Source organism: Triplophysa dalaica, chromosome 23 (assembly GCF_015846415.1).
Source record: "Triplophysa dalaica isolate WHDGS20190420 chromosome 23, ASM1584641v1, whole genome shotgun sequence".
Classification (NCBI taxonomy): Eukaryota; Metazoa; Chordata; class Actinopteri; order Cypriniformes; family Nemacheilidae; genus Triplophysa; species Triplophysa dalaica.
In genome coordinates this window covers 5,319,594-5,342,690 of record NC_079564.1, presented here as the reverse complement: position 1 = coordinate 5,342,690, position 23,097 = coordinate 5,319,594, and the positions used below count along the sequence as shown (strand labels likewise).

Here is a 23,097-nt window from a genome sequence, read left to right as displayed (position 1 = left end):
TGTGAGAAAAGTGAAAGATATAAAACCCGAAGCCATGCCCTAGCAAATTGCTGAAATCAAAAATGAATGAGAGGCTGATGGGAGAAGGGATGGCGAGCGACACAGACGACTTCAGCTGTGAAATGGCCGCCCTCTGTCAAATCATGGCGAATTGCTGGACGGATAATTTAGACTATAATTTCACGAACCCAGCAAGACAAGTGTGAGACTTACCATCCACATGCTAAACTCTCACGCCCTGATCAATCGCATGCATGTGTGTGTGTGCCATGTAACCCAGCTGGCCGAGGAGAGATCAATTTTGGACTGGTTGATCAAATAGGGCATTCAAACTGCATCAGTGTGTATTGTGATAAACATCACGCTGTGACCAGGTTGTGTGCGCGGGCCAACCGGTAATATTACCTTCAAGGCTGTGATCACGCTGGGCGGATAGCTCAAACCCACCATGTTGGAGGTCCGTCGGTACATCCTGTCAGAGACAGATAACACATCTTTGTCAACACATGCTGGAGGAAAATGGGTGGAAATCCTGTTGTTATTGGTCCTGATTTCTTTAAGCATTAACATTTAAAGGCCATGCGGTAGTAAGAAGATGGCAGATAGAAAACGATGATAGGAAATGAAAGGCACGGGACGCCAGGTCAATTTATCATTGCAGTGAGCAATCCATCAATGTCCCAGGTTGAGATGTACAGTCAAGCTCCACATCAATACTTTGAAGGTTATTATCTACAGTCTGCGGGGTAGAGAGGGTTTAAAGAAATCAGCTATTGTTTTATGATGTCGACCAATAACGTTAGTGAAAACTTTTTATGACCGTTTTCACCCTCTTTATATTCTCGCAACTGTGCCTTTAAGAAATGCCCCTTTGCACATTAAAGAGATGATCATTTTTGCATCATTTACTCAAACTTACGGTCATTCTAAACTTACAGGACATCTTTTGATTTGCAGAACACAAAAGAAGATATTTTGAAGAACGTGGGTAACCAGACAACGTAAGACCCCATTCACTTCCATTGTATGTACACCAAACCACTGAGACATTTCTCCAAAAAATCGTTTGTGTTCCACTGAAGAAAGAGTCATACGCATGTTTGAAGATTTCTTTATTTCAATGACTTAAGAAGGACTCCTCGCTCACCTTTCCACAAATATCCCAGCCTGCACCGCGTGCACGATGCTGCGAAATCGCGGCTTCTCCTCCGACCGCCTCAGCATCAGCCCCATCTGTCGCGTGAACGTAGACGCCAGCCAGTCGCGCACTTCTGAGGGAACGGAGTCAGACTGGATGTCACTCAGCTCATCTTCTGTGTCCACCAAACGCCTGCAGAAACACACGCACACGACACAATTGCAGTCTGAAGAAACTCAAATGGTAACTCGTGTCACTCTTAATCACGTCAGATGAAACTCCTCTGAGGAACACATCACATGTGATGGAGAGATACAGTGATAAAAATATACATTTTAAACTCAAAAAACCTTCACAGTGACCTAAGCATAATTGAATGGATGTCCCGGAATTTGTGTGTCATTTCTTTGAAGTGTCAGTTTGTGTATATGTGTCCACATTACCTCGTCTCTTCTATGTAGACAGATTCTAAAACGGATGCAGCATATTCAAGATTCTTCTTTAGGTCGACGACAGAAGCCTCGCCTCTTTCCAATTGTTTCACCAAACATCTCAGCCTGCGATCACACACACAAAAAAGACCAAATCTGATTATTACAGAGGAACAAATATATTTGTTTTTTGAAATGTTAAATATTTTCTTTGTTATGTTATGTTGTTTAAATGCACTTATTGTGGCTCGAAAAGTGCTAACGAAAGTAAAGAAAAAAAGATAAAAAGAAAAAAAACATTCAAAAGCTATACACCATCGCTGTCTGCTGGATCCTGAATGACAATAATGTGGTTTATTCTTAATTTTTTCAAAGCTTAAATTATTGAGTTACTCAAACTTGTGATTAATATCAAATACTTTTCAGCATTGATCTGACATTGCTGGCACTGTGATAAAAATCAACATATTGTCCATTTAGTTGCTTAATTTTTTTTAAAGTCAAAACTATGAGCTGAAACCCACTTGTGGGTTTTATTTCTTTATTTCTAAAGATGATAAAAGACTCTTCTCATCACGAATCCTTTATACTGCAAACCACTTAAATTAGCTGTTCGCTGTAGATTTTGACAAAGTGTGTAGCAGTTATGTAAAAACAAGAATTTCACAAAATATATTGTATGTTACTTCGTTTTCTTGGCCATGTGACTGAACAAGAGACATTTAAACTGACCAATCAGGGCACAATTAGCTCCCGATATACTGGGGGTCTGACAGACCCTCAATGTACAATATATGTCAAATACATATCATATACATATGCTTTCTATTACTAACAGGAATATTTTAACAGATATTTCTTTTTCAAATTCAATCCTATAAAAATGAAATAAAATGTTTAGTTAATGCGGTACAATGCAAATATAAAAACTTTGAATATGAATACACTTGGTAGTAGCTGTCTATGTGGTGCCCTTTAATCAATTTCCACCCTAAGTAGCAACTTGACGTGACTAGTCCGGATGAGTCTCCCGTCTTCTAACTTCAAGGAGTCGGCAGCTGCTTTATTTGAATGAAGTGCTCTCGTTCGACTGAGAAGCGTGACGTTGGAAACAGGGTCGAGGACACGCTGTTTGAACAATGTTATCAAAAGCGGCGAGGCAGAACAGAAACACATTCCACTGGTGTCCCTGAGGAATCCCTTCCTTCAGACCAACACGCAATCGATGCTGCAAGTCAATGCCATCCCATTAGAGGATAAGTACTTCTTAGAATCTGTCCGGAGCAGAAATGAAAAGTACAAAATTCTTTAGACCCATGAGCCTACCCGTCCAGCGGCGTGTGACCTTTCTAATACGGAGAAAGAGCACGATTAGATGCTCACGATTAGACCGTCAGACCACGCCTTCTGTCTGAGAGTCGGTATCATTCACATCAGATTTCACATGAAACGCTGCGAGTAGCATTGTGGGTAAAGCCGAAAGAAACGTATAAGTACTTTAATCGTAATTGCTATAGTGACGTTAGCGAACAGGAAAGGGTAAAGATGGTGTCCACATATGTTGACTTTGTCGGCTTTCTACTGGGAAAATCACTTATAATTGTCCATTTAAAAGACACAGGTCAGCGGGGAACTGAAAACAATAGATGTGACTTCACGGCATGATCTGGTTTTGATAAATTTACATTTAATCATTTAGCAGACGCTTTTATCCAAAGCGACTTACACATGAGGTAAACAATAGAAGCAATTGGAGCAAGATAAGGATAACAAAAAGTACATAAACTTTATTTACAGCATGGCTCACACTTTTTTTCTGAATTTCTGAATTTACCATTTAAAGATATGCGTAAAGTTAAGTAAAATGATCGTTTGTTTCATTCGGAGAACTACAGTCAACTTTTCTCCCAAGTTCAAATGAATATATTGTTTTTATTTGCATTTTTTAGCCGAAAATTTTAACTGGACAAAACAGGTTTTGCTTGGATTTTTTTTTTTGTGCAATGTTCTTGATCTTGACTTCATGAAAAAAACAAGTTTATATTCATTTTAAACAACACAATATTAACGTTTTTACATCTATTTTAGGATCCTTAAAAAAGAATATGAAGGAATCACAGCTTTTATGTTCTTTGCATTCCCACTCTTTCACATTAGTGTTCTGACATCGACAGCAAATAATCCATACGATTATTATCATGATCAACTGCGGAGTCATTATTTAGTAGAAGGAATAACTTGATATGATGTTTCCCTGTCATTCATTCTGATCAGCACGAATGAGCATGACTGCGTGTTCATCTATCACATCCGCAATCCACAAAATACTAAAGGTTCTAGGTACTTCTAGGTACACTTTTGTTTACCTGGAACTCAGAACAATAAATAACGCAGCCGCACCAGGCTGCCCGTCGTCTTTCAGAGGCTCTAAAAACTACCGTCAGCTCTCTATAACTCTGTGCAGAAAAATAAATTTATGAAGGGACACATTCTTGTTCCCTTCAATATCATCGTGATCGTTTTCTAAAGTATTCCGTCACTGGTGTGAAGTGCTTTCATTTTGCTGGACATAAACAACTAACGTTAAAGGAACAGTTTACCCAAAAATGTACATTCTGTCATCATTTACTCACCCGCAGGTTGTTCCAAAATTATAGCTACATTTCTTTGTTCTGCTGAACACAAAGTAAGATATTTGTTAGAATGCTTGTAACCAAACAGTTCTTGTCCACCGTTGACTACCATAGTAGGAAAATTGCTTTATAAATGAGTTTTTTTGAATGTAGGAAAGCAAAAAGTTGTGGGGCACTTTTAACTACCGATGTCATTTTTCCTACTCTTGTAGTCAATGGTGGCCAAGAACTGTTTGGTTACAAGCATTCGTCCAAGTATATTTCTCTATATTCATCAGAACAAAGTCATCTATACAGATTTGGCACAACTCAAGGGTGAGGAAATTTTGACAGAATTTGTATTTTTGCGTGAACTGTTCCTTTAAGAATAATGTACCAAACGTAAAACAAACTATGCTAAATCGCTAGCATGTCTAGTTTATTAGTTGCCCATATTTTGTCTGACATATCATTCAGCCCAGCAGTGAAATCACACGCTAATCTCCAAGTGAACATCTGTGCTCATGACTCATCACAACTGTTCTGTGTTTGCAAAGCAGAACAACTCCAGCCGCAGGTTCTAAAACAACATCAGAACCGTTATACGGTATTTACAGACGTAGACAAGAATGCTGTACATTAAATACGTTATGCTAAGACTAAGGTCCATGCAGAGCCTTCCAGGACTCTCAAAGGTCATCCAGGACCGGAGTCTCTCATTCAACGGGAACAGAAAAATGCCATTAAACCCGAGGTCCCTGGAGAGACATGAGGATATCTGTGCTTCCTTTTCTGTCGACTTTCAGCTCTGTGACACGGCAAGGTCACTTTAAATCAATACTTTAATCCCCCTCTTACCTTTTCCTTTCTTTTTAACATATGACACACACAAACATACACAACAAGACAGACGAATGACTCAACTAAATGCTTTTCCTATACCCTCTTTATTCCATAATTCTCCACACTGAGAGATCTCAATCAGACGGCGAGTGGTTTTAAGGTCAGTCATTGAAAATCAGGATTTATCACACTTTGACCTTTGTTGGATGTCTAAGGGAGTCTGGATAGGTATCCACGTCCCCTTGAGTTCATGAACGAATGACTCTTTCTTCCATGTAACACAAAAGAAGATGTTTTGAGAAAGATCTCAGTTGTTTTGTGTCTATGCAATGGAAATCAACGAATGGTTATCGATGAACACGTTTGTGCTGAGTGGACTATTGGACGACTTTCACGGGGCTGGTAACTCATTTCTGTGATTCCGTTCACCACGTGCCCCCCTGAGCTCTGGCACCGCTGAGGTTGTCGTGGTGATGTGTGATGCGTCAGTCGACTGGCACGTGTAGACTGAAACATATGGGGCTTCCACGGGGGGGACCCAAATGCTTTCCTGTCGCATAGTGGGGGACTGGACCAAAGGGACATGCTGGGAATCAGGTCCCAAACAATCGGAACTTCAATTTCCCGACGGATGTGGCTTTAGAAAGGAAGACGGGTCAGGACCCTGATTTCTCATTAGTTCTCCATTTCTCACTACCGGAGAGCCAAGGGGAAGCATACAAACCAAGCCAAACTGAACCGGAAACCTTTGGATTGAAAACAGTGACATCATACTCTCTCCAGTGACTTCTTCTAAACCTCCAGTTCACATACAACATAAGTAACAACTAAAAAAATAGTTGAATAATTTTGTTTACACCAACGCTTTGAAGTTATTTGAATTAAGCTATTTTGTCGTTTTTATCAATAGGCACAATAAAAAAGTACAACGGATAGAAAGAAGAGGGAGACCCGATTAGTACAACACAAAAATACATTTCTTAGTATTTTCATCTGGTTTTCCAGTAAAAATATGTTTAAATATATTAAAATTAATTTACCACAGAGGCAAAATGACCTAGCTAGGCTTTTGTAAAAAACATTAAAATCAATATAAATGAATAAATAAAAATGACATACAAATAAAACATATTATATACATAAGTTAGCAAAATAAACAGATAAAAATAAAGTTGTTGTTTTCCAGTAAAAAAAATGTTTTTACTTAAATTGCATTTACTACAAAAGCGAAAAGTCTTAAAAAGATAGATAAAATTGTAATTATCGTTTTCCGGTAAAATATATAAACAAAAAACAAATTTAACCTAAAATACCATTATGACCTTGTCTTTAAATAAATAAAAATATGACTACGCATAAAAAAGAAAACTTACCTGCCAATGGGGTTTGATAAAAATTCAAAGGAGTTTATTTATTGACATTGATTTTTTTAAAGAAGACATATTATCTTAGGTTATTTAACTTTTAAATTAATGTATCATAATTTTTAATATTGCTTTCGGAAACAAATGTAAACAGCAGTGTAGATGCTTTGAAAAGCTAGATATTAACCAAAGCTTGCCTTTTTATATTTTAGAACACAAAACCAAAATATAAACAAATTCTATTTAGCCACAATTATGTTATTTATTAATAACGTTGAATTTAATTATTAAAATATTACATTATTGACAATATGTGTAGATTCACACTAACCGTCAGGCCACAGCTCTGACGCAACCGCATTGATATCTTCACACAAATGTTTATCCACCGGACCACAGATGATACTAAACCTGTCAACAACAGGTTCAGCACGTTAAGCATAGTGTCGGATGAAGCATAAAAAACTGCTGTGGGCCGACCCTCTCAAGCTCACAGGTTTTAAACCGGACTGAGAAGCCCGAACACAGTAAAAGCTCTATAAACCCTTTAATCAGGTTGGCCAGAACAGGACTAAGTGGACCATAATCTTCTTTAACGGCTCTCTAATTGGATTCTGGTGGAATTACTCGTGCACAGAATTGAAATGATGTTTGTGGCTCCTGCTAACTCGACATGGACAGATGTGTAAACCAGCCACCAGAAACACGAAAGAACCGGCATCTGATTCATCGTGAGGGATTATGAATAAATTCCGGTCACGTCCGCTAATACAACCTTATAAAATCACATTGAGCCATATACATGTACAGTGGGAATGTCACAGGCTGAATATTTTTTAAGCTGTCTACTAGCACATCTGTTATTAGGATTAGTATGCTAAAGGTACAAACGGGAGAAAACCTCTGATCATGAGGTTAGAGATCTTTGCACTCTATTAACGAAAAGCAGATTTTCTCACCGTCACTAAGGCCACGTTTACACGATGAAAAACGTAAAAGTTTCACGTACAAATGACAGCGTTATCAAAACGGTCTGCAATACACGGATCCAGGAAAAGAGATAAAAACATTGTAGTATGCACACCAGGCTAGTGGATGGCGATGTTGTTGTGTAAAGAAACCGGACGTGCCTTGTCACATACAAATGCACAGTTATAAGCAAAAAGTGATTTTTAATACCATTGGTCGACCTAAATGTGTGTTTAAAGACTGGCGAATGTAAATAGTGTGTCTCCGCTGGTCTAATTAAATCCACATTTTGGAAACGTTAATACATAGTCGAGAAGCTAGAGCTCATAGTCCTGGAAGCTGCAATATTGTTTTGGCTATACTCGCGCGACTGAGCACGTAATACGCATGCGCGTGACATCATCGTTTTCAGAAAGTTCAGTCTTGCAGTTTACATGGAAATGAAAACGGCGGCATTTTCAAAAAGTTGCACTTTGAGACCCGTTTTCACAAGTTTGCCTTTCAGTTACCCAAAATTATATTTCCGTCTAAACGAACGCCTAAAACACATAAAAATCTTTCCGTTTTCTCAAACCAGCTCACGAGCCCAAAATATTATTAATACAAAAGACTTCCTTCCTTTATACTGTAAGCATACAACACTTGATAATGATGGACTTTATACAGCATACACACTCAATAGTTGAATTATTACAGAATTCAGAATATTTAATATAGTGCGTTTCACATCAGAAATCTTTTTCAAAACTGTTGGTAATATATTCACACGCTGTCTGTTCCTCTGAAGCAGTAAAACAGATTCACGCAACAAGTCGTTGTTCTGCAAAAAATGACAAAGGTCATAAAGATTCCCTGTTGCTTTGTCTGCAATCTGTTTATCAGTTTGAGAACGGTAGCGTGGACCGACAGCTTCACATATCAAATTTTGTTTATCGATTAAATTTTTACAAAGACAAGATGAACAACTAAGCTAAGCTTTTTGCATAAAGACTAAATCAAATGCTGAGGTTCAGTCAGGACATGCAAAAAATTCTGGGTATATCACTAAATGATTAACCGAAAAGAGAAGGAGTATTAAAGAACACAAAGAGAGAACAAAATGGCTGAATAAGACACCAAAAACAATCTATCGTCTCATTATTTTATAAGAAGTGACTCTGCATTCACACTGAATTAAATCAGTTATTTAGAAGCTGCCTCCTGATTGGTTGTTTGCCCTGCATCAAAGTCTTGATTTAATAGTCCTGCTGAGGTGTCTGCAGACTGACACACCGCACAGGTAAGCTTCAGACTGTTTTTAATCATATTATTATGTGCTTATTCAATGATTCATTTCATTTTATGGTTAAATAATTTGTATGAAATCTAATTTAACAATTATTTAGGATAATAATTTGTTCAAATGTTAAGCATATACATGTGCTGTATGGTGAAATTGTGTCTTTCATGAGTTACTTCTACTGTTTCAAAAACCTGGTAAAATATTTCATGCACATTTTCTTAAAGATGTCATATGGCCAAAAAACGTGTTTTTCATCGCGATACTTCTTGGTATCATGATACCTTGGCTGGTATAGTACCACAAGATATGTAAATACCGTGACAACCTGTTCACACCATTAAATCCGACCAAGCTGTATACACAAATCTTTTCTCCGTTGAACTATTTCCTATTGAAAAAATATGCTTGCAAAGAACACATAAATTGTAGAGCCTTTTTAAGCATTTAAATTTAAAACCGGGATGAAATCTGCAGACAGCTGTGTTGCAAAATAGCACAATGCAACATGATTTTTAGCTGGTATTTAAAAATAGACACAACTTGGGCTGATTTGAAGTGACCATCTGTGCCATAATGAAAATCGTGTCTGAGATTTCAAGTCTCTTCAGTAAAAGTGTTTATCTACGCTGCTGGGGCGTGCACAATGCAGTGCTGGCAACTCTGGAAAAAGCGCAGCTTGTTTACCGTGCAGATACCCGGCATCAATCTGGGGCACAATATCTCACATATGTTATAGCAGTGAAGGTCACACAAAGCTTCAGGTAACAGGTTACACGCTGACTTTAATTGCGAGTGAGAGAGAGAAGAGGGATAGTTAGAGAGATATAGATAGAGAGAGAGAGAGGGATTCATTAAATATTCAACCTTCTATTTTGTTCAGTAACGCTCGAGTGGAGCCGTTGGATTGATAATTGATAAAGACTCTTCAGACATTGAACTGTCACTCAGCCCGAACAATCCCATTTATCCTCAACCCCCCTACCACCACCACGCTCTTTGCTCTCTTGTGACAACATGAAGGTCAACTGGTATATAATCACTTACGTTTGTGAGTGCACACACACACACAGTCCTCAATTCCTGTGAATGTCATCCAGGATACATTCCTAAAGACATTTGCAATATTTAATACACATTCATGCATAACGATCAATCTGTTCCATCTATCTGACATTCCACATGCTACTTTCTCGACATCTATTAAGCTGTAGATCCTACAAGACCTTTGAAATATGACCTGGGCATTCGTGGCTTCACCGAACAGCGTTTTATATATGGCCATGTGACGTGCAGAACAGTACAAACAGGATTCAATATGAATATGAATACATAACATTGACCCCCTAAAAGCTACTATCTAGCAATTCTGATGGTGACCACAGCAAAATAATAACGAACCCAGCATACAAGTTGCTTGTGTCAGTAGAAGGGGTAAATGTAACTTCTTTCACATGCACTGAGATAAAAACCAGCTTTGGGGAACCCTATATACACTCTTAAAATAAAAGGTTGCTGAAGGCTCCTTGTCTGGCTGTATGGTTCTATAAAAACATCCTTTGTAGCTGAAAGCGATTCAACGGACTATAGACCACTTCGCAAGATGTAAAACCGAAACAGGAAGTTCTGCTGGACCAGCTCTGTTTTCTGACGTTTTCCAAAGTGGTCGATACAAAGGTAAGAAAGAGACAGTTCTTTTAAGAACTAAAAGGTTCTTTGAAGAAAGTTCGTAATGCATCGCTGCGAACACACAGAATATGACAGAGTGCACATGTAAACAATAGGCGAAGAAGGTCATACGCATATCTGAAACAATAAACATTACACAGCAACAATATAGCAGACAAAATTTACAAAAACAGCTATCGTGCTTCTGTCGTCGACTTATTTATCAAAACTGTAAAAAAAATAATGTCCAAATGTCCTATATAAGATTCTTATGTCAACCTAAAATAAATAGAAGAGTTTGCTTCCAAAATGAGATAATTCCGTTTTTAATTATTTTGTTTTTATTATGTTATCATGTTTTATTGCGTTATCTAGCTGTATTTTTTGTTTTTATGGCTCACATCAAAACCTATCAACTGCAGTTCGATTATAAAATATATGTATATATATATATATATATATATATATATATATATATAGAGTATACTGTATGTTAAAAACAATAAAAGCTATTAGAACAACACAAGGACAACAATGCAGTAAAGTGCAATAAAACTGGTCTTAGTTGGCCTAACACTGTATACGAAGCTAAGTACGTTTTTTTTGTAAGGATAGAAAAAGTTAAAATAGAAGCCTGTATTAATGAGTTATATTTTAAAAGAAGAGATGTGTTTTCAGTTGATTCTTAAAGATGGCCACAGAATCTGCTGATCTTGTAGCAACAGGCAGATCGTTCCACAGTTATGGAACAGATCCAGAGAGCTTTACTCTCTATATCTTTATCTCATGTTTATTGTATTGTATTTCTTATTTTTTTATACCCATAGGCCCTTATTTAAATCATCTGTGTACTGTATTTTATTGTGTTATGGTCTCTGTTGTTGCCGATTCTGTGTACTGGATGCTCCTGTCACCAAAACAAATTATTTGTATGTGCAAACGTACTTGACAATAAAGCTCTTTCCAATTCTAATTCTGATTCAGAGGAGATACGTGAGAGTGATTTTTTCCCATTTTGGGATGGCCGGTGCCGAAACAAGGAGTGTTTTTTTAAGCAAAGAACAGAGCTTTGAATTTGATGCAGTATATAAGTATATATACTGTATATGGCCAAATCTCAACGATAAAATACTGGTACTGCTGGACTACCATGAGCACCTGGCAGCTGCTGCAGATCATCTGTGCAGTCAGGGAAGAAAATACTGGTGCCCCTGTAACTGTGGAGACAGAAGCAGAGGCGGTGCATAGACAGCAAAGCCAATGACTCTAACAGTGGGTGAAAAGTTTAATGGGCATAACAACACACCATTTACTGCCGTCATATCTAATTAGGACCGGAGTGGATGGCGTGGAATTGGCCAGGGTGAAGAAGCTCTAAATGCCCCCTCTGTTGTCTGCCAAGCAGCTGGAGGGGCTGACACGAGCGACTCTGTTGTGGTCACATTCACCCTTTCCAGGTCACAGGTCTCGGGCCAGCGCTCTGGTGTGACGCTCGCAAGAGATTGTGAGCCAGCGTGTTGACACAGCGCTTGCCAGGCCCATCTGCAGTCTTTCACAAACGTCCAGACCTCCAGAAACTCTCACGGGGACAGAACCAATTCCCAATCTGACCCGACTCATTTTGCCGCTGCAATATATGACAGGATATGACATAATACATAATGTAATTCTAGAAGCGAAACGAAAGGCAGATCCGACTCCTCACACGCCATAAAAAAGATAAGCGCCTGGGTTTAAGGCCAGGAGCTTTGAATCGCTGCGATTGCGATTTAGATAGTTCATTACACCACCGACCGGACATTTTCAACGCCGTAAATTCAGTTTCACAGTATGTCGTGTTGCCAGCCATTCCCACGGAGTCAGACATCTTAATTTATTTCACACTTTGGGCATCACAGCCTGTTGCAGGACTACTAATATTAAATGGAGCTCAGAAGCGAATGCAGATAAGCTGCATAGAAGCAGAATAGATGACGAAACAGTAAAGGCCAAAAGTGATGTCCAACTTTTAAAGATTTATAAAAAATCTACTCTATGTGTCTTGCGTCGTTTGCTTTGCGTTTATGCTGAAGCTCAACTTTGAGAAGAATTTAAGGAGGTTTGGCAAAAATAACACAGCACATGCTCAAAGCTCTCTGAGTCAAGACCCAGGAGAATGACTGCTGTAGTCAAAAACAAGAGAGGATCAACTGAATGTTAATAAATAATAAAACTGAAGACAATGTTTGCCTTTTATTACCTGTGAGCTTTTCTTTGCTTATTACACATATGAATAAAACCTATATGCTGTTGGCCTTTTCCCCAAATAATTATCAAGTGTTTTGTCCATTTTGTACCATAAACCTCATATTTAGCTGGGCATAAAAAGCAAATATTGGATAAATATGCCCTCCGGACATCACTTTTGGCCAATACAGCAGATTTTATTCAAACACTCGGATTGTATGACTTCCAACAGCCAAGCAAAGTAAAATCTGGCACTAAACATTTGAAACATTTCCAAGCCTGGCACATCATACTTGTTTGAAATGAATCAGGAACAGGCTCGAGAGAAATAGTATTTCTTTTTTTCTGTAGCAGACAATAAGTAAAAGTGGACAGTCTGGAAAATCGACATTTTTAAACAAATCCGTAATTTCCTTAAACTGGAAAAACAGAAATATACCAAAAACAAAAAAATCTGTAAAATTTTCCCCATTTTTCTTGTGAATGTGTTGTCTTGATCTGTAATTTTATAGTTCTCGGCCGTATTTCAAAAACAAACTGTAAAATAAAGAAATCGAGCTGGGACTCCAGAAATAAAATGAAAAATTCCAGTTTTCCCTGTAAAGTACACTTTCCCCCTGTTTTTCTTTCACTTTCTTTCACTTATAAAATTGTATTTTCTGTAATTTTAGGCTTTTTGCCCTTATTACCTTAATACATTAAAAACATTTTACATGGAAAATCTGTATTGTATCTCCATGTTTCGTGATGTTTGTTTTTTGCCATAAATCATTATTAGCGACTCTTTATGTTTGTCACTGCGTTTAGGGTTTGGTTTCAAGCATAAGCAATAGTAATACTGATGCTTGGCACAGTATTTGCAAAACATCAAGGATTAAATACAGGATAGAAGATTAAGAAAATACTTCATACCTGACTATCCACAATCCACGGCAAAGCCCATCAAATCCTCCATTTGTGCCTCATAAACCATAGCAGAGAAGATCAGCTTTAAAGCAAAGCTCCTCGTTACAGCTAACACCTTAGATCTCCTCGTGGCTCACTGACATTTCCAACTAAAGGTTTCTGCCAAAGAGCGAAAATAAAGATGCCGTTCCACTTTGTGACAGATTGCCAGATACTCTCACGACCTTGAAAACAAGTAAGTACAATGGTTCTAAAACAGTTCAGTTCAACTGACTCAAGTGGGCCCTGAATATCTGACCTGCAAAATTTCGATATACACTATAACACAACCAGATAACGCAGTCAGCAAAATATAAATATACAATTGTGAATTTTCAGGGAAAAAAATGAGGTGTTGTAAAACTCACTGACATGATGCTGGGGTGTTGTATCAGGATCTATATAAAAATCCTTGATTAAATTGAGCAATTTATAATATGTGCTAAAGAAATATAGAGAACAGAGATTAACATTTTAAACTGGGCCTTTTTTAAACCTCATATCTTTCGCGTATAGTATAAACTTTCTTCCTCCAAATATTCTACAGGAAAAAAAACTTTTATTTCCTCTTCAGGACACAAAAGAAGACATTTAGAAGAATGCTGGTATCCAAACAACACTAACCTCCATTGAGTTCTATTGTATCGACACAACCACTGAGACACGTTTCAAAATATCTTCTTGTGTGTTCCACAGAAAAACAATCATATACAGGTTGTGAACCATAAGAGGATGAAAAAACGATACCAAATTTTCTCTTTTTTGATGGACTATTCCTTTAAATCATCTTTTGCTGTCCATTTCATCTCACCGCTGTCTTGGAAAAATAACTAAGATGTTCAAGAAATCTCATCTGTTATTTTTCTTTCCTATGAGGATTACTCGGTTGTCAAAGTGCTCTTGTAAATAACGGCTTTAAACCTCACCCGCGTTCTGCTCCCACGACCCGGGCCCCTCCAGGAGCCCCGCCGTGTACGACAGGTCATCTGGAGCCAGAATCATCACAGCTGTGCTCATTTTACAGAGCTGGGATGCTGTATGAAACTGAGCAAGAGCCTTTTAGGCATCAACATTCTATTTGTGATTGGAGAGTTTTATCAGCATGCCCCGTTGCAATCTGCATCGCAATGAAGAGCGAGGTCAGAGCTACATCCCTCAGGAAACCCAATGACCAGGAGCAGTGCATTACAAAGTGCGAGAGCTTCTACATGTGTTCTCGCTGGCCAGACAAGTCCAAACTGCAGATTTTCTATGTGTCATTATTTCAAACACTTCTATAAATCTGATAAACACAGCTGTTCCAAGGTCACAACTTTCCATCTGATTCTGTGTCCATGCAAGCACATTTTCTGCAAGTCATCTAAACCAGCCATAAAGCAGAAACTCAAAGACACAATAGAGAGAAAAGTGGACAAAAATGATTAGGTTGGGCAATTCCATGAAAATATCAACCTTGAGATTAAAAAAAAAAAGGTTTTACGAACGATTTTTACGATGCTAATAGCACAAATATCAACATTTGGTGGTTAAATTCCCATGTTGACGTCTCTCTTTTAAGATTTTTAAGCATTTGTTAAAGTGCATGAATTTTCAGAGTCAAGTAAGTGCAACTTTCCGGATTGTCAAATCCATAACCCTACATATTCTTACTTTATTACAATAAAGTAACTATTTAAGGTTCTATAAAGAGTCATCCCTTCTTCATTCATTGGGAATTATTGCTTCAGGATTGCACATTTAAATTCACAGAGATCTTACAAAGTTTGTTGTTTCCCAATTGTAAAATAGTCAATTTTTCTTATACTGACATGGCATTTTTATGTCACGTCCATAAGACTGGAATGGCCCAGTTGTGGTATTTTTGATAGAGTACCATGTTGCATAATTTATTTAAAAACAACTGTATTATGTTTACTACTTTTAATTTGATCCCTCTGAAATAGATTCCCATATGAATCACAGAGGAGATCTCTTTAATATCTCAATGATTTCTCCTAGACATCAATGAATTTCAATGCAGAGCAAATGGAAACTTTTGCTTGAGTTTACTCAAACATTTCTCCTGAGAGAAAGAGGCAGAAATCTGACAAATGTCTCTATTAGAGTTTCAGAAGAGAGCTCAGATTTGTCAAGACTGAAATATTATTGAAGATCTGTCTATGACCTCAAACATTTCTCATTAAATTTATCCAAATCCAGATTATTTGACCTCCACAGTCTACATTCACTCTTCATGTAGATTAAAAAACAGCCTTGTTTTTATGTTTATTTCTCCTAAGCAATTTTAGGAGAAACCTCTGAGACTAAATTCACACTTAAATGTAACATAAATTAGATCTCATGAGCCACGAAAGAGCAACTTTGGAGTATCTCAAGAAAATGCTCCTCTGGGTTGGACTGTGAGTGTTTATTTCAAACCAGAGCCAGCTCCAATCTACATCTGAAACGTTACAAAAAATTTCGTACAATTTCTGGTACTTTGCAATACCCAAACAACTATTGTATTATCTGTCCGGGTGGTATGTTGTGATGTGGATGGAAATCATCACAAATGAATGCCAGTCAGCATCCCGTCTTTGTGCTGGAGAATGAGGGGTCGTCGAGGGCCGGGGGCTGCTCCCTGTTTGGGGATGATAAACCCAGACTCATTTCAGCTCTCCGATTAACTGCCGGCGAACCGAAGGACAGATCAGAGAGCGGCGAAGCCACAATCAGCGCAGCTCTCCTCAACAGAACGTCACATTAAATCCCTGCGAATCCCAGCGGGTACGAGACTCTTCACGAATATGGAATAGATTGATGAAGGAGCCTACTCAAGGTCTACGAGACGGCTCTGAAACAACTCCTAATAACAATGACGTCTACTTCGTGTTCCTGTTTGGCATTCAATTGAAAAAAAACAGCATTGACAGCAGCTCCCGGCGGAGGGTCGTTGGTATTGCGAGGTGAAATCGCTTGTTAAATCCTTCAGTTTTTGACTGGAGTAATTATCTTGTTCATTATCAGGTGCAGGGGCTGCGAAACGATCAATTAACAAGACGAAATCGTGGAAGGCAGGCATGCAAAGACAAGACCTTGGCTAGATGAGCGATGGAAACCGATGAAGCGACTGCCAAAACAGTGCTGGATCACTGACTGACTCAATATCTCAAGACGTTATAACGTCCTAATATAAATGCCTTGATGTGGAAGCGGATTTTTATCCATTGTAAATATTTATCTCAGTTTCACTCCAGTTGGTACAGCAATCAAGGTCGCTCTAATTGGAACAAAACTGAAATGAACACAGACACCTCAAAGCTTGTTTCTGAAGTATAAAAAAGAATAAAGAAAAATAACATTAAAAATAACATAAAAGCCGCAAAACAGGGTGGACATTATACTGTACATTACGTTAAAAGGAGAACTAGACCTCCTCAGCAATCTCGAAACAAAAACCCATGAAAATCACAAAACCAACAAGTTGAAAATAACATAAAAGCCACACAAACAGGGTTGACTTGTAACTAAGTAAAGTCCGTCTCCTGACCAAAAATACTTCTCATCTTATAAGAACTAGACCTCATTAGCTATTTTCCCAGAAAAATTAAAAAGCCACACAAACAGGGTGGACATGTAAGTGTGGAGATGGTGGTCTAGTGGGTTAAACCACTGAACTGGTAAATCAAAGGTTGCTGGTTCGAACCCAGCAGCCACCACCAGTGTGTCCTTGAGCAAGACACTTTACTCCATGTTGCTCCAGGGGGATTGTCCCTGTAATAAGTGCACTGTAAGTCGCTTTGGATAAAAGCGTCTGCCAAATGACTAAATGTAAGTGTACTTCACATCTTTCCAACTATAAAACAGAAGCAGATTTTCACATTTCCATCCAATAACGCTTTAAAGTTATTCCTCAAGAATGCAAACCCCATCCGCAGGGTGCACGGTTCGGCTTGAATGCCTCAGTGTTCATTACACCATGTGTCAGATACAGATTGAAGTGCCATTGGGCCGCGGTACTTTGTAATGACCGCGTGCTGCTTCAGACTGGGCCGCCAGCCCTAATAAGATCATCAGAATAGGCCACACTGATGGCTGTTACACTCTCTCTGAGCTGTTTCTCAATGGCTGGGATATTAGTTTTAGTCAAGATGCACACGGCAGAGTGAGATTGCAAACAAGCCCAGCGGAAGCAGAAACCATAAAGTAAATCTTTGCTTGAAATATGCCGTATGGGTGAGACATATGATTGTGTCCTTGCAGTCAGTGGGAGTACTCTGATATATTAAGCATTTTTGTGCTTGAGTAGCTAAACGAAATTCTAACATCTGACACTTTTGGGGATAAGATGCAACCATACATCAAATCAAGTCAAGGCCAGTGTGCAGTGCACTAAACATCAAACATAAAAAAGGGCAAGACACTGTTAATACTGTCTATGCTGGAAAGTAGGGCTGTGCAATTAATCGAAAACAATCATAATCGTCAATTTTTGCATTCAACAATTGCTAAAACAAAATAATAAAGGTAAAAAGATTATTTTGCCGCATTCCATATTGTAGAAGGATCCTCTCTTTTCTTGTGGTATAAATCCACAGCACACCCCATTCCTTTACAGCGCCACAGCTGTGCTATTTCTTTAAATTAATTTTCCAAGTGAATTCACAGTTTAAAAGCCAAGTTTTTTTATTTTTCTATCTAGTTTTAAAAGTGTGAACGATTATTTTAAATGATCTGGATTTCAATTTTGGACAAAATAATCCTGATTATGATTTTTGTCATAATTGAGCAGCCATACTGGAAACAGAGGGAAAATAAATGCGTTAGATATCTAAAACTCGGAGTGGTGGTGGTGGTGTCTTCAGGACAGGGTTAAGAAGTACTAAGCCAGGCTAACAGACATGTCCAAAAATCCTGTTTTCAACATCAAACAAGCTGTCCACCTACCAAACACTTCACATCTTTTCAAGTATCTGAAGAGAAGATAGAAAAACGAAACCTCCTCAGCCATCTTCAAGAAAAAAACTAAATCTCCTTGTGTAGACAGTGTAGACAATCCCAACAATCACAAAAAATTACAATAAAAATAACATAAAAGCCACAAAACAGGGTTGACATAATAATGCACAGTAAGGGTTGTCTTCCGACCAAACAAATCTTCACAGCTATATCTCAGAGTTTTAGCTTAAAGGAGAACTAGACACTCTCAGAAATGTTGAAAAAAAAAACATGAAAACCAATCAGTTAAATTAAACAAAAGCCAGACAAACAGGGTTGACCTGTAACTTAGTAAGGTCCATTTCCTAACCACATACTTTACATCTTTCCAACCATTTATGTGAATTTCAGCTAAAAAAGAAACTAGACCTCCCCTGCGGTCTTCCAAAAACAAACAGACAACAAAAACAAACACATAAAAGCCACACAAACAGGATGGAAACAGAGTACTTCACATTTTTCCAACTGTAAAACAAAATCAAATTAAAAGCAACATAGAGTGAGACGTACACAGTGGCGGCTGGTCAACAGTGAAAGAAGAAGACTATTAAACATAAGTTCAACATGTATTATTAATTGCAAAATAATTTAGAATTAAAAAAGATTTATTCACACTTTATTCGCCTGGTAGTTGTGTGCACATTCTCTTAAAGTATTATTTAAAATTGTATTTGGTTAATTAGACAAAACATGCGGGGCACCGGACAAATTAGTGTTTATGTAGGTGGTACACAAACTTTTGTTAGGCAGGTGACCTGAGGCAGCTCTCTAATACGCGTCAGAATGTGGAGTTGCGCCCCAGACCCTCCTACTTTTGATGATAGCGTATCAATTTTTGACCTCCTGTGATTGGACGATTCTCAAGCGTTTCACAGAGATTCCTTTACACACCCAGAACCCTGGTTAGGAACATTATGAAGTTTAAATACATGTTTATGGTGTAAGTTACCTGTATTTTTTTAGTTATTATGGCTTAAATCAAAGAAACCAACTGTAGTTGGATTGATATTAATTGGAATACGCAATAAAAAACATGATTGATGAAACATGACAATGATATCTCGTTCTGGAACCAAACTCTTCATATATATACAATATATTGTAAACAATTTCAGTATTACAATCTATAGTTGTTGTGTTTGTATAGCTTAACACAAATAAATGACGAGACACCCGGTGGACTAAAGTCAACTAAAAAGTTACTCTGGTGTTTTGTGACAGAAGAGATGGATGGCCAACCAAAACACTAAGCAGGGTCACTCTCTCTCTATGGTCATTATTAACAATTTCAGAGTTTCAAGAACCCTCCAAACACTACAATAGTGAATTGATAAACTGTAGAGGGACTGTATTATACCTTAATATTTACTCTGGTACAGTTCAAAAACACTGTATCATCTAGGAAGTTTACAACAGTTTACTATTATAAATAATAAAGTATCCGGCAATATATTTTTTTTCATTTGGACTGGCACCTTATTACTGTTAATAAACACCATTGCATGCTTTGTCTTTACAATGCAATGATGCTTAGTAGTGCATACTATGACTGTCAAGCTGCACAAATCGGGAAAGAGTAAAACTATATTGATGGTGTATACTGTTTAACATGCAATACTGAAAATAAGACCTCATACAAAAAAAGGTTTTAGTCTACTGGACTACGTGTGGTTTATTTTCTGTTCACACACAGCAGTGTTTACAGACTCTGGCAAGGACAACCTGGAGGTTTTCTTTCAAGTATAGATAGAAAGACATACAGTGTGTGCAGGCATGTGACATATTCTAAGGGAATGGTGACGTAAAAATGACGCTTTCTCAGGCAAAACAGGGCTCTGTTGGGGCAGCAGCTGTTTAATTTGACATCATTATCACTGTAACCCTATTCCTTTACGCAATCTGTGTCTCTTGACAATCTCTGTCGGGTGAAGGGAGACCCTTGTCAGACTGCTGTGTACTTATATAAAGAGAGAGAGAAACGTACTGTATATACAAGAGAAAACAAAAACAGGACTGATTCAAACTGATTCTTGCAAAACCATTTTTCAATCTTCCATGCACTAAACAACATAAAACCTTCATGATCTAGCTTTACCGAGACAAAATAGTATACAGATGTCTCATGCTTTGATTTACAGCGATGTATATGAAATGATGTCTGTATGATGCATGGCCTTTAACCTTGATGCCCTATAAAAAAACACATTCAAACACACGCACACGCATCACTCTGACCCTGTACACACAGTCATTCACATCTCCAGCTCTATTCTGTCAATCCATCAAATCCTGACAAATCCAGACATTCTCACAAACACAATGGGAAAACTGTGAGCTTGTTTGTGTGTGTGTGTGTGTGTGTACATGCTGTCTGGACCCCCGTCATTATTGACCGCTTATTGCTCCTCTATGGTTTTGTCTCTGGTTGAAGTCAGCACAGAATGTCTTTTGCTTTTCATTTTGCGTGTTGCGTGTGGGTGTGCGTCACTCACATTCAAACATATTAACCCACACCATCAAGAAACACATATACCCCTACACACAAACCACGCATTCCCAAATATCAGAAGTGGTGGCGTCACAGCAGAATGACTGTATCAGAAAGAAATACTCTGGTCATTTGGTGTCTCGTGGTACTGAACGATAGGCAAATTTATGCACTTTTATACTGTACTTGGTACAAGATACTTTTAAATTATATATTTGTATTAAGATGATACACATCTTAAAGCATGCTTCTAATTTGGCTTTAACTTAGAAAAAAACTACAAAAAAAGACCCAATAATGCAATAATGTACAATAGTAATAACATGTTCTTGTTCCATAATAAAATCAAAATTGGAGTATCTTGAAGCATATGAAAATAAAAAGAATACGATAATCAGTACCATAGTAAATTTCAAATGTACCATATTACCAACTGATGCCATCTCTATACCCCCACAGTGTTTCTAATGATTCTCATATGCTAATGCACAACTGCGCTCCCTTCACTTGTGGTTATAAATGCAAACTGCTGTTTGTTCCTCACTGACAACCAGTAATTAAAAACCCATGCCAAAACTCCGTTCTGCTTTTGTTCTCCGTTTCCAGCGTGAACAATATCTGAACGATGCAACCAGACCTGTTACACAACAGATGTGAAATTGCTCAACGCATCTGCTCTCTGATTTCCAAGTGCAGAAAACCACTCTGTGTACACAATATGTTTGCAAACAATTTTATTCACTGGAAATCGATGTTGGCATTTCACGTGTGGATGACGGGGTCTTAAAATCACATCAGTCAGAGTGAACCTCTTACCTCTGTGAAGTCTTCTTATATTTTCGCCTAAAAAAAAAACACGGCAAAAACAAATGCTTTAGTTTGTTAACAGGTAATTCATTCACTTTGATCTTACAACAAATGCTCTTTTCCAACACCTAGGGATCTCCCTACATGCACTCTTAAAAATAAAGGTGCTTCAAAGGTTCTCGATGCCAACTATTTTTGGTTCAACAAAGAACCATTTATTCAAAGCTTTCCTACTTTTTTATCATTTGAAGAATTTCACAAAGAACCTTTTGTGAGTCAGAAAGGTCCTTCGGATGTTGAAGGTTCTTTATGGAACCATTTAGACGAAAATGGGATCTTCTATGGCATCGTGACGCAACTTTATTTTAAAGAGTGTGGAGAATTTTAAGTCTAATTTTAGACAAATTCTTTGTTGCATGTACATTCCTGCGTGAAGAGTGAACCCAGAATGCACTGCGAAAAGCAAACCCAAGATAACAGACAAAACAAATTGATAAGATATAAAAAATATCTTTAATTCAATGCTGATGAATATGTCTACAATGTCTTAAATAAAGGTCCAGTGTATGAAATTTGCGAATTGCAACCAATGGTTTACTTCACCTCTCCCCACTCTCTTTCTAAGCACAACGGTGGCTGACACAGGACAAGATGTTTCTTCTTTGCAGAAGAAGATAACGTTTTTACAAAATGCGCTCTGTTGAGCAGTTTGTCCGTTTTTGGGCTACACTGCAAAAAACAACATGATGAATTCCATGTAAGGTAACCCGCGGTGTATGTAGAAAGAAATAGCTCATTCTAAAGTAAAAAAAACATAACGCTTCATTATTTAAGGTCTTTATACACCTCTGAAGATATTGTTATGTATTATATTGCATTTCTATAAATAGATCCTCCAAAATTACACACTGGACCTTTAAAGGGTTTATTATTAAAGTTTTTACCCAGAAGGAAAACCTTGATGGACATCTGAACATTTGCCTCTCTAGATCCACTTACTTCATGAATGCTCTTCTGGCTATCACATGAAGAGGAGGCACCACGTTCTTTAAAGCAGCTTTTAGTCAAACATTTGAACTGCAGCTTCTCTCAAACCATGTGAAGACCGAATCTCTGATCGGTGATATTTATGTGATGTGAGGAAAAGAAGCAATGTGATTTTTAATGGACACTGATTTAATAAGAACATTTCAGTCTTGATTAAGATGAGACGGGCCGGTTAATACTGTACGTCTGCTGAATGCTGGGCATTCTGTATTGCTCTTTTTTTGCTCTTTCTCAATCTGTTTTTTTAATTTAGATGTAAGACTATCAGACACTTTTTGTGCATGTTGCATTCTACTCAACTAT

General features: G+C 37.8%; 1 protein-coding gene across 6 annotated transcripts in view; it reads right to left on the bottom strand.

The window, feature by feature from the left end:
- The window catches only part of pde1ca (phosphodiesterase 1C, calmodulin-dependent a), a 71,763-nt gene that overhangs the window by 17,602 nt on the left and 31,064 nt on the right, over nucleotides 1-23,097 (bottom strand). For 5 of the 6 annotated variants that reach the window (XM_056738270.1, XM_056738267.1, XM_056738269.1 and 2 more), the window contains 3 exons: nucleotides 1,582-1,695; nucleotides 1,148-1,330; nucleotides 406-472 (listed from right to left, as the gene is read on the bottom strand). In XM_056738270.1, the coding sequence (XP_056594248.1) occupies nucleotides 406-472; nucleotides 1,148-1,330; nucleotides 1,582-1,695 (364 nt within the window). Of the gene's footprint in view, nucleotides 1-405; nucleotides 473-1,147; nucleotides 1,331-1,581; nucleotides 1,696-21,756; nucleotides 21,784-23,097 lie in introns of all 6 variants that reach the window. The other variant, XM_056738271.1, reaches the window with a different exon arrangement.